The sequence below is a fragment of the Chiloscyllium plagiosum genome, unplaced genomic scaffold, assembly GCF_037043375.1.
Source record: "Chiloscyllium plagiosum isolate Xiang-an unplaced genomic scaffold, Cpla_swu_hap1 HiC_scaffold_32, whole genome shotgun sequence".
Taxonomy (NCBI): domain Eukaryota; kingdom Metazoa; phylum Chordata; class Chondrichthyes; order Orectolobiformes; family Hemiscylliidae; genus Chiloscyllium; species Chiloscyllium plagiosum.
In genome coordinates, this window is record NW_028270170.1 from 20,071,466 (window position 1) to 20,084,034 (window position 12,569).

At 40.1% G+C, this 12,569-nt stretch overlaps 1 protein-coding gene across 2 annotated transcripts in view; it reads left to right on the forward strand.

The window, feature by feature from the left end:
* The window catches only part of LOC122539893 (uncharacterized), a 47,641-nt gene that overhangs the window by 18,473 nt on the left and 16,599 nt on the right, over nucleotides 1–12,569 (forward strand). For both annotated transcript variants that reach the window (XM_087977635.1, XM_087977636.1), the window contains 3 exons: nucleotides 432–528; nucleotides 4,296–4,411; nucleotides 11,495–11,594. In XM_087977635.1, the coding sequence (XP_087833761.1) occupies nucleotides 432–528; nucleotides 4,296–4,411; nucleotides 11,495–11,594 (313 nt within the window). The remainder of the gene's footprint in view (nucleotides 1–431; nucleotides 529–4,295; nucleotides 4,412–11,494; nucleotides 11,595–12,569) is intronic.

Genomic DNA, 12,569 nt, shown 5'->3' on the forward strand with positions numbered 1-12,569 from the left:
GATGATACATAATTACCAAGGTTCTTTAAGGCATTATTAGTTTTGAGTGGCTGTGGTAAGAATGATTTTTAATATTGACAAAAATATCACAATTTTACAAAAGGTAATAGTGAGGTTAATTGTGGAGTGACCCAAATCATCCAGCAATCTGTGCAAAATCAGAATTTATGAAACAGCTGGATGAACAGTGTGTTGGATTAATATTTTCTAATGGTGGGACGACCAGGCCTGTGATTTCTGGCCAATTATTTATTGGCCAAAACTTTGGACAATGATGTCAGTATAATTTCCTCTGTGCTGTAATAAGAAAGACTGTTAATGTGTATGGATTGTATTCTATGGGTTTGAAAATGAAATAAACATCTTCAATAACAATAGACCATTACAATCATCTTAATGTGGGATTTGACTGAAAAACCAATTTCTTACAGATGGAGTACAATATCAATGACACAAGAGAAGCTGCCACAAATTTCCCAAGAACCAAGGAGTGTAATGTCCAGAAAACCAATGCCAAAACAACAGAAGGTAAACTGCAATCATTTTTAACTGAAACAAAAACTATTGGGTCAAATCATCTGGTCTCTTGATTTTTAGAGACAGGAACTACGACTGATGATGCATGCGTGGATTCTATGGAAGTCCTAATGCTCAGACCTACATGGGAATTGCTTGGAAAGTTTAAACTTCTAAATGATAATTCTCTTTTTCCCCACATGAGATGTCCTTATTTATATGTGATTATACTGTGTGGTTATTCCATATAACTCTTGTGGAACACAGCGATTCAAGGGCAACAGCTCATCACCATCTTCTCAAGGGTAACTGAGGATGGGCTGACCAGCCAATGATGTCCACATCCCACAAGTGAATAAAAAAATCTTAGAGTAAACGTAAATTATATTTATGAAGCATAACAATTTTAAAAAGCTTAATTTTCATAAAAAGTAACTTGTTCATGTTTGAAGTGCCAAATAAGTAGCCACATGACTTGACATTCAATTGGCATTTTCAGTGGAAAATTTTTGGAGTTTGTTTTTCTGAGCTGACATTGCACAAATCTGTTACTCCTCGATGCAAAGTTGCCAATCCTTTTTTGTCATAAAATTATAAATGGACAACTTGCTGAAATTTTTAAAAACTGTCTGCACTATTTTACAATCACCACATTCACCGTTACATTTACATCTTATGGAATCATAGAATCCCTACAGTATGGAAACAAACCCTTCGGCTTAGCAAGTCCACATCGGCGCTCTGAAGAGTAACTCATGCTACATTCTAAAAATATGCTCTTAAACTAACTAATGTTTATCTACTCCTGGATTATATCTGCAGTTCTCTGTAGGTCTTATTTAACTGTCATAGATCTGACCTTCAAACAATAGCCCCTGTTATCCAAAGAGAAACCTTGAAGTAATCATTCAAATAGAATTCATGACCTTGATCAATTATGGTCTTGTTTCATTGTGAAGTGTAGAAGTGTCTTCTCATCCATATCACATTCAAAAATCTCTTTATTTATTTAACAATGTGATGGGAACAGATTTCTTTTTCTATGAATGGGTATGAAACTTCTGAATACTTAAGGTCATGAACAGAGTTTCAAAATCTGGTCTGAACCAAGAGAAAGCCTTTGACAGGATATCGTACATGAGAGAGGTTCTCTCCAAATGGGTTTTGGGGACGGAATCTGCAATTGAATCTGACTGCTCTACACCAACATTGTTAGTGCAGTTGGTGTAGAGCAGTGAGTGGGAATCAGAAAGCTTTCCAATCAGATCTGGAGTCAGGCAGGGCTACCCACTCTCTCCTGTCTTGTTTGTGTGCTGTATAGAGCCATTGCTGACTCCATCAGGAAAGATGTGAACCTGAGACGGGTGACTATTCCTGCCAGTGGCGCCTACAGGTTAAGGTTTCCCTGTACATGGATGATGTCGCTGTTTTCTGCTCAGATCCACTGTCAGTGCACAGACTCGTGCATCTGTGACCAGTTTGAACAGGCCTTGGGGGTTTGAGGTAAATAAGGCAAGAGTGAGGCCATGCTGTTGAAAACTGGGAGAAAGTGAGGACTGCAGATGCTGGGAATCAGAGTTTAAAAATGTGTTTCTGGAAAAGCGCAGCAGGTCAGGCAGCACCAAAGGAGAAGGAGAATCGACGTTTCGGGCCAAACAATCCTCTATCGCCTTCACCATCAGGACAGACCACCAGTGAGTGCTGGGTTTGGAGGGGCTCAGGCATACGCCAAGTCTTGGAAAGGAGCGTGTCGCTAAGGTGTGGCAGAAATTGAGCAGATGGGAGCACCGGTCTCTCTACATGGTGGGTAAAAATCTGGTGATCAGATGTGAGGTACTCTCAGTGTTATTGTACTTGGCACAGCTTTGGCCTATTCTCCGAACCTGCGCCACCGCAGTCACCCAGGCTATCTTTCACTTCATGTGGAGATCGAAGATGGATCACGTCCAAAGGAACACCGTGCACAAAGGTCTGGACAAAGGGATAAAAAACATCCAACACTATCCTCACCCTGATGGCCACCTTTGTGTGTGGCTGCATCAAGCTGTGCATGGATCCCTGGTACGCAAACACCAAATGTCACTACATACTGAGGTTCGACCTATCCCTGGTGTTATGAAGGATGGACCTGGCCTCACTGCCGTGGAACACTGCAAATAATTTGACCATTCCATATCATCTGTCCTTTGTGGAGAAATTTGTGAAGGCAAACACCTTTGACCACAAGTCCATCAGGAAGTGGTCAGCATGTAGCATCCTTGAGATCCTGCAGGAAAAAGAGAGGGCGGATCCTGTTGAACAGTTCCCTGGGCAGACTGTCAAAGCCATTTAGCAGAATGCCCCATCTCCAGAACTTTCAAACAAGCACCAGGTCATTGCTTGGCTGGTGGCGAGAAAGGCACTGCCTGAGAGATCCTTTCTGCATGCCCACACCCTCTGTGCCAACGCCGCTGCCCTCGAAGCAGCTGTGGAGGGGATGTACTGCCACACTCCCTTCTGGAATGTGCCTATGCAAAGAATGTCTGGTGAGGAATGCAGTGGTGTTTGTAAAGGTTCATCCTAAGCAGTTCTGTGACGTGCAGTGATGTGCTGTACGGTCTATTCCCTTCGGACGTACACTGAGACAAACATTGACATTGCCTGGAGGACCATCAATGGGGTGAAAGACACTTTTTGGTCTGCCTGAAACTTGTTAGTCTTCAAGTTGAAAGAGTTGACCCTGACTGAGTGTTGCAGACTGGCACATTCCAAGGCCCAGGGCTCTGTGCTGAGGGATGCACTGAAGCTTGGGGCAACTGCCGCCAAGTCACAGTGGGGAAAGACCACTGTGTAAGGTCCTTCTGCCAAGGAATAACAGGGTTCTCTTCAGTAATTGGGCCCTGCTGATGCCTCAGCTAAATGCCAAGAGGTTGACTGTAAATATTGAGAATGGTGAACATCAAAGACTTAATTGATTCCCTGTAAGTTAAGAGAGCATTGATATGAATGGCTCCATTAACTGTACAGGTACCTAAGATTTCTTTCTATGAATAAAGTATGTTTTTGCAGTAAATTAGGAAATAAAAATAATTGATTCCAAGATTACATTTCTTAGCCAAATAGATATTTTAAGATGTTGTAAGATATTTTAACTGTGCTGTCTCCTTGGCTAATGCAAAGATCATAACCTGATCTAGAGTCATTGAGATGTACAGCATGGCAACAGACCCTTCAGTCCAACTTGTCCATGCCAATAATGTATCCTAAATTAATCTCGTCCCATTTACCAGCATTTGGTCCATATCTCTCTAAATCCTTCCTATTCATGTACCCATTCGGAAGCCTTTTAAATGTTGTAATCATACAAGCTTCCATCACTTCCTCTGGCAGCTCATTCCATGTATGCACCACCCTCCGTGTGAAAAACACTCCCCTTAGGTTCCTTTTAAATGTTTCCCCTCTCACCTTAAACCTATGCTCTCTAGTTTTGGACTCTGCTACTCTGGGGAAAATACCTTGGCTATTCACCCTTTCCATGCCTCTCATGATTTTTACAAACCTTTATAAGGTCACCCCTCAGCCTCCAAAATTCCAGGGTAAATAGCTTGAATAATGTTTATCATAATAAACACAGTCAGCTGTGTGACTTCATTATAGCCAGGTGAAGGTGAAATAGTGATGGAGTATGCAAAACTGAAAAAAAAAACCCTTGAACAAGAGAGGTTGCTTTGGCCTTTGGTATTTGAAATAATGCAGCTTCACTGCATGAATCTATGTTTTTTGTGTGTGGATCTAAACAGGCAGCGAGGGATCTTGCCAAAATTGAGGCAGGAAATATTGCCATTCTAGAAAAGCTGGCTTCAATAATGACCCCACGTGTCGGTGGTGCCACATGGAGCAACTTTGACTTCAAGAGGTAGGGAGATTTGACCTTTATATTGCTCCTAATATGTAGGGATCTTGTTAGTGGAATTAATTTGTTATAGTATTTATAAAGTGTGATCTTTAACCATTCAATGAAAACAAATACCAGTTCTTAAGGGAATAACCTTTAGTTAAATTCCCATCAGTCTTGTCGTATGCATTGCTCACTACAAGTAGTTTGCCTCCATTTGAAATCAGGGTAGGTGATGTAATGATAATGGTACAGAACCAGGGTCCCCAGAGGATGAGTTCAAATCTCACAATAGCCGCTGATGGAATTTAAGTCCAATTTGTTGGTAAGTATGGAATTAAAAGTTAGCCTTAGTACTGGTGATAGTGAAACTATTGGATTGATGTAAAAAATATCCATTTCAATCATGTCCTATAGGGCAAGAAACCTACTGTGCTTGCATGATCAGTCCTACGCGTGACTCTAGACTCTCAAAATGTGGTTAACTCTTAACTGCTCTCTGAAATGGGTTAGCGAGCCATTCAGTTATGCCAAAACAATATAGAAACAGGCCTCTACCCTCTACCAGAGGAATAAAACTAAATGGATCACTGGTATCATCCTAAGCACCAGAAATGAAAATGGCACAACTTGTCTGGTTGACCTTGTAAAGTATTCCCAATTGATACCTGAGAAGCTTGCATCAAAATTGGGAGAGTTGTCAGATTCATTGAGCAACATCTTGACATAATCATACTCACCACAATTAGCTATCATCATTCCTAAGTGTATGTTAGTCTGATGTGTTGGTTATGAAACTCCTTAACACTTATATATTGTGTTCTGCTACCATTGTTTGTCATGCATATAGTCAGGATGTAGTAGAAAGTGAGGACTGCAGATCAGAGTCGCGAGTGTGGTGCTGGGCAGATGCTGCCTGACCTGCTGTGCTTTTCCAGTACCGCACTCTCAACATATAGTCAGGATGGACACAACAGAGGTGGTAATGTATTTTAAAGTTGAAGAAAGTTGTCTTGGGAGTCCTCAACATTGTTTCTGGATCCCATGAATTCTCATCGCATCAGGTCAAACATAGACAATAAAAATTCCTGCTTGTCTTCCACAGCAGGTGAATTAGTGCTGCTCCATAATGGAAGATTTACTGAGGGCAGCAAGGGCATAGAATGCCATCCCACAGGATGGTTCACCAGAACCATGGCTGATAATACTGGTCAAGTGCTGAAGGAAGTATTTACCATTTTGGACTTATGGTAGATTGTGAGGGAACCCAGAAGAAGAAAAGTCCCACTTGATCTTGCCAATTTATTGGTCACAGATGCATTTATTCATGACCACAATGGTAGGAGTGTTAGAGACAAAGTCCAAACTTCACACTGAGGGTACTGTACAATAAACTTTATGACACTACCCCATGCTAAATGACATAGATTTAGAACAAATCTAATGACTCCAAGCTGATTATTGATAAGGCTCTTTTCACCATCAGCAATAACTTAACCGTGATCAACCATAATCTAACCTTATGACCCAGTGTATCTCTCATTCTGCTCTTACGATCAAACCAGGGGTCAACTGTGACAATATCAGGTGTACCTAAAAATGTTATGAAGCTCTAAAACAGGACTGTATTCATAGAATCCACACAGTATGGAAACAGGCCATTTGAGCCAATAAGTCCACACTAACTCTCTGGAGAGCATCCCACCCAGACTCACTCCTCTACCTTCTACCAGCAACCCCACATTTCCCATGGCTAATCCATCTAACCAATACATCCCTGGACATTATGAGCAATTTAGCATTGCCAATCCACCTGTATATCTTTGAACTATGGGAGGAAACTAGAACACCCGAGAGAAACCCATGCAGACACAAGGAGAATGTGAAAACTCCAAAAAAACAGTCGCCCAAAGCTGGAATTGAACCTGGGTCCCTGCCACCATATGTATGCCAAACAATGGCTGCCAGATGCTAGATACAGCTAAGTTATCCCACAACCTACACGTCAGAAATCTCTCTATGGTGCCACATTGGTCATGAATGATGATGAAGAGTTGAAAAGCTGACTGAAAGAAGGGAATTCACAAATATCTCACCCTCATGATGAGGGAGCCCAGCACCTCAGTGAAAAAGACATTGATTAATCACTTGCATCTAATTTCAGCCAGAAGTACTGAATGAATAATCCATCTCAGCCTTCTCCTGAGATCCCATACATCACAGATGTAAGTCTCCAACTAATTTACTTTGATCTACACAGTAATATGCAATGCATGAAGGCATTGTATATTGCCAAGACTATGGGCATTGACCACATTCTACTCGTCTTGCTGAAAACCTGTGATCCAGAACCCACCACATCCTAACTCAAGCTGCCCCAGTATAGTTTCAGCACTGGGGTCTCTCCAACTATTGCCCAGGTGTGTCTTGTCCACAAAAGAAGGCAAATCTGATCTGGCCAGTTACTACCCTCATCAGACCCACTTACAATTATCAACAAAGTAATGGAAGGAGCGTTTGACAGTGCTATCAAGTGGCACTTGAAAGGCAATAATCCTGCTGACTGATTGGGTCAGTTTGGATTTCACTCAAGCCATTTGGTTTCTGGTTACAGTACAGCCTTGCTCCCAAGCATGGATAAAAAAAGGTGAGGTAAGGTAAGGGTGACTGGCCAAGAGAACTTCAAGAAGTTTGAACAAAATTGAAGTTATTGGGAGTCAGGTGGAAACTTCCACTGGCTGGTTTCAAATTTCATACAAAGTAATATGGTTATGATTGTTAAAGATTAATTGTCTCAGTCATAGGACTGCAGTCTAGGAATTTCTCAGTATAGTGTTGTAGCCACACTGTTTTCAGCTGCTTCATCAATAATCTTCTCTTGATCATAGGATCAGAAGTGAGGACGTTCACTCTTGATCACACAGTGTTCAGCTACATTTCTAAATTTAGAAGCAGTCTGTGTCAATAATTCACAAGGACAATATACAGCCTTGGGCCAGGAAGTAGCAAACAATATTCATGCTACACAAGTGCCAAGCCATGACAATCTCCAAAAATTGGGAATCGAACCTTCTCCCTTTTGATATTCAAAAGAATCGCCATCACTGAATCCCTCCCTGTTAGCATCCTGAGATTTACTATTGACTAGCAGCTTAACTGCACTGGTCGTATATATGAAGGTACAGTGGATGTTGGGAGATCTGAAGTAGACAAAGTGCTGGAGAAAATTCAGCAGTTCTGGCAGCATATGTTGAGAGAGCAACAGAATTAATGTTTTGAGTCCAATATGATTTTTTCGAAACTTTGGTGTTGTAAAAAAGTCATGTTGGACTTGCAATGTTAACTTTCTTTCTTCCTCCACAGATATTGCCAGACATGCAGTCATATAAATACCTTTGTTATAAAAACAAGTCAGAGGCCAGGAATTCTGTGACAATTAACTCTCTTCCTGACTCCTCAAGCCTATTCACTATCTATAACATACAAATCATGATTTGGAGATGCCGGTGTTGGACTGGGGTGTACAAAGTTAAAAATCACACAACACCAGGTTATAGTCCAACAGGTTTAATTGGAAGCACACTAGCTTTCGGAGCGCGCTCCTTTATCAGGTGATTGTGGAGGTGATTGAGCCCTCCACAATCACCTGATGAAGGAGCGTCGCTCCAAAAGCTAGTGTGCTTCCAATTAAACCTGTTGGACTATAACCTGGTGTTGTGTGATTTTTAACTTTATAACATACAAGTCAGGATTGTAATGTAATACACAGCACTTACCTGGCTCCAACAACACTGATGAAACTTGACACCATCCAGAACAAAGCAGCCCACTTGCTTTCACCTATTCTTCACTCTCCCTACACAGCCAGTGTATAGTGGCAGCAGAGTGCATGGTCTGTAAGAAACACGGGAGCACTCACCAAGGGTTTCTTTGACAGCATCTTCTAAATCCACAAGCTGTGCCATCCAGAAGGACAAGAGTAGTAGTAGGGTCCCACAAGACAGACTATATTGCAATTCCTTCACTATTAACTTGGAACTCCCTAACAGCACTGTGAATGTCCTAGCACCACATGAACAAAATAGTGATACAAAAAGGTGGCTCACCACTACCTCCTCAAGGGCTTTACGAATAGGTACAAATCTTAACCTGCTCACCACCACCTCTCCAAGGGCATTAAGTGCTGGCAGGGACACACACATAAGAATTTTTAAAAAGTCAGCTAATTTAACTTGAAATGGATTTGACTCCTTAAGGTAATTTGGAATGTTATGTATTTTACTTTGCACATTTTAACTACCTGGCATATATTCTGCTATGCTGATGTATACACTAATTAAGGCTTTGTTGTTCTGCACATTCCCAGCAGATCTAGATCGATATCTAATAGTTCTGTATTCTGGAGAGCAACTTTCTCTAAAATACCCATGTTTCTTAAAATGCTTGCGATTAGCAACAAGAAGTTTTATTTTCGTGCTGTGATGAAATTCTCCTCATAACTAAAGTAGAGGTGAAGTACCATTGTTTAAAGTGGTGATATATAGACTCTGATCAAAATTATCATTGTTCCTCCTTGCAGAAGTCTACTTACCACCAACAAAGGGAAAGGTGTGCCAAATGGTAAAGGGCTTCAAGGCAGGTCCCTCTAAGTACTATGAAAGGGCAATTACATATGCATGATCATAACAACAACTTAAGTTTATGCAGCACCTTTAATATGATAGATTCCGAGGCACCTCACAGAAGCATTATCATTCAAAATCTAATGCCAAGCCATATAAAGAGATGTTCAGTGAGATGACAAAAGCTTAATCAAGGAGGTCGATTTTAAGTTTGTGACCTAAAGGCGACAAAGAATTGGAAAGGTTACCACAAACTGTGAAGTGTTTAAAATTGGAGATGTTCAAATGGCAGGGTCATAGGGTGAAGGAGGTTACAGATGTGAGGCCATGGACGATTTCAAATATAAGAATGAGAATTTTAAAATTGAGCTTCTCAAAAATTGGAAGCAAAGTTATATCTTCGCATGTAGGGATGAAAAATGAATGAATTGGAATGTATTAGAATGCAGATGAAAGAAGTTTCCACAGGGTGGTCAGTGGGGGTTTAGTTTGTAGAGCATTGAAGTAATCAGTGGAGGGAACCAAGCATGAATTCAGGTTTAAGTGTCAGATGAGCTAGGGTAGTGGTGACCACTGGCAATTTTAAATACCCAAAAGTAGACACAATGATGATGAACATGTGAAGTTAGAAACTCAGTTTGGGATCAGACAGGGTAGCACATTACAATTTGGGTCAGCCTCAGACTGTGGCTGAAGTGTGGATCAGAGTTCATGGGGGGGAACCAAAATCAATGGGTTTAATCTTTTCAATATTTATTTGGACTGAGCTTCTACATGGACAGGATTCTTGCTATTCCATTGACAGTTGTCAAAGAGACTTGGGCTATGAACAGTAGATCAGTTCTTAGTGTGTGAACAATTGTATCAATAGTCTTTATGTATCAGTATGTTCTTTTGGAATTACTTGTATTATTAGCAAAATATTATTTTCGAAATGATGTTACAACAAGTACGTTTTTAATGTTTTCTATACACGTACCTTAATGTTTAATCCTGGAGGACCTTTTTTTTGTCTCTCAGTTCTCTCCGCTTTATGGTGGACATCTTGTGCACACAGTAGGAATGTATTATAAACGTAATGTTTTTGTCATGTTGTTGGACTGATAATTAAGAGTTTTGAGAAAGCTGTGGTGTGATAATTAAGATGAGGAAGCACTAAAGAACTCTAGATGGACCTGTTCAGGAAAGGGTCCACCAGAAGACTAGATGATGTATCTAAAAATATATATTTCTTCAAAAGATTTTTCCCTTCCTCTTTTCTCTTCAAGACACAATGGCTCTTTGCGGAGGCACATTTTCCCAGCATTGTTTGTTCTCTGGTACCTTGGCTTTGGAACATTATTCATGTGTAAACAATGATCACAGTTATTTATAGCTGAGTCCTGTTCTGACGAAGGGCCACTGAACCTGGAGCGTTAACTTTGACTTCTCTCCACAGGTGCTGCCAGACCTGCTGAACTTTTCCAGAAATTTCTGTTTTTGTTTTCAAATGTACGCTTCGGTACACATCCAGTGGACAATTGTAGTGCATTCTTAAGCTCCAAGGAAGTGATGTCATAATTAAAACCTCACCCTCAAACAGCAGACAGTGCTCAAAGGGATTTAGTTATTGAAAGGCAAAGTCTTAACAGAAAACTCAAATGTAATGGAGAAATTAAACAAGATTTCAAAATGATACCTGAAGGAAGAGGAAGAAATTTAAGCAAGAGCTAGAGAGATTTGGAGTGGATTGTAAAGGTTGCCTAAATGAGCCAGATGTTTATCTAGACAGGCTGTTCATTATTAGAGTTAGTGCTTGCTATGCTAATGGGCTTCATACAGCAACAAGGCCTATTAACATTTTTGCAGGGTAGCACTTCAAGAATAACTCCTTTTGTAGAGAGAGCCTCATACCTAACCCTTGACTAAAATATTTAGATCAACGCCAGGCACTGTGGCCACACTGATGGAAAATCAGGACATGAGGACTGATTTGACAGGGCCCCACTACAGGTTGGAAAGGGCACTTCCCTCTTTCACTCTCTCCTAACTTTTCAGTATATTATGATGGTGGATGAAAGCAATTATCTTCATATTGAAAGTACCGTCATGCGATTACTTCCTATATTTTAGAGCTACCAGGTGTTGGCCAAGTATTTTTAATATAATAATTACTTAGAAAATATATTTTAGAATTGTGATTTTGAGAAAACATTTTCACAAGTGGACAATTATTTGTGCTTTTAATATTTAAAAATATGTAAAATTATGTTATTGTAAGTATGAGATGAAAACTGAGCATTGTCTGGTTGAAGGAAAAAAAATCACCCATTTCTGTGCTGCTCACAAGTTTCTTATGCCTGTAGAAAACAAAACTCTTGATCACTTGTCTCTTTCCTTATATTTCCATGTAAATGAATAATTAAAATATCCAGCAGCTAACTACATAAATGGAGCTAATTTCAGTATTTTAATTGTTAACCACAAGATTGATTTCTTCTAGCCTGAGTGCACCTAAATATGCTACCAGGATGCCAAAACTTACACCGACTAGGAACGTAGTAAATCAGAGTAGCAACCGCTCAAGGGACTTGAAGCTGAAGGTAAGGCCTGTCCCATTATAACATGAACCAGAATTTTGGAATGGTGCAAAAATATAACTCATATCTAATGCCCCAAATTTTAAAGGTAAAATTAGTCCGTTAAACCATCAGCATTTTTTGGGATATACACATGTGCAGAACATCTTGGAAATACAAAGACTGCTGTCAGTAATGTTACATTAGTCCAGAGGATGTACTTTTGAGGCACCATCCACTCCTCCTCCAGCCCGCTGAAACCTATCTCCCTTTGTCGAACTGACAAGAACTTCCACTTTTACATTTGTGCCTTTGATATAAAAGCCCTTGAGAAAGTTAAACCTTGCTAAATGTGCTGTAACTTAGTTTTATCAACATGTTGAGCCAACCTCACAATTACTGCTAAACATGTTTACAGCCCCGAGAAGATAATTTTGTATTGGAGAAATGCAGTGCTCCATTATGTTACAAAAGTTTGCACACTTGATTTTTCTTTATTTTGGCTTTAATCTTATTCTAATCATAAGGTAAAAAATCAAAATTGTAGAATATTAATTGCTTTTAATGTCCTTGTTTGCTGAATGTGAGTATTTCAATATGACAGGCTTGTTGATATCACTGTGATTGTACAAATCATTGACATGGTGCCTGATTTTAAACTGCCATTGGAGAAGGGAAATCTGTGCCACAGAGATTAGTAGGTCTTTTGTGAGTGATTTTCTTCAAGGTCAATGGCAGTGCCTTTGCATTGCCACTTACAGCAGAATCAGGGCCTATGTGCATTGGATTACCTGCTAGGTGGCACAGCTAATTATTAATAAGATCTTTTTTGCTATCATTCGTGAATGGAGGAAATAGGACTGATGTAATACTGTGTGCTTCCTGCTTTTGCCTTCATAAATTGTTTCTACTTTTTCACACCTCTTATAATCTTCCACTTTGCTTGCTTTTGTGGGCCGTTGTTGTACTCTGGTTTGTTTAGCTGTTTACATCATTTGG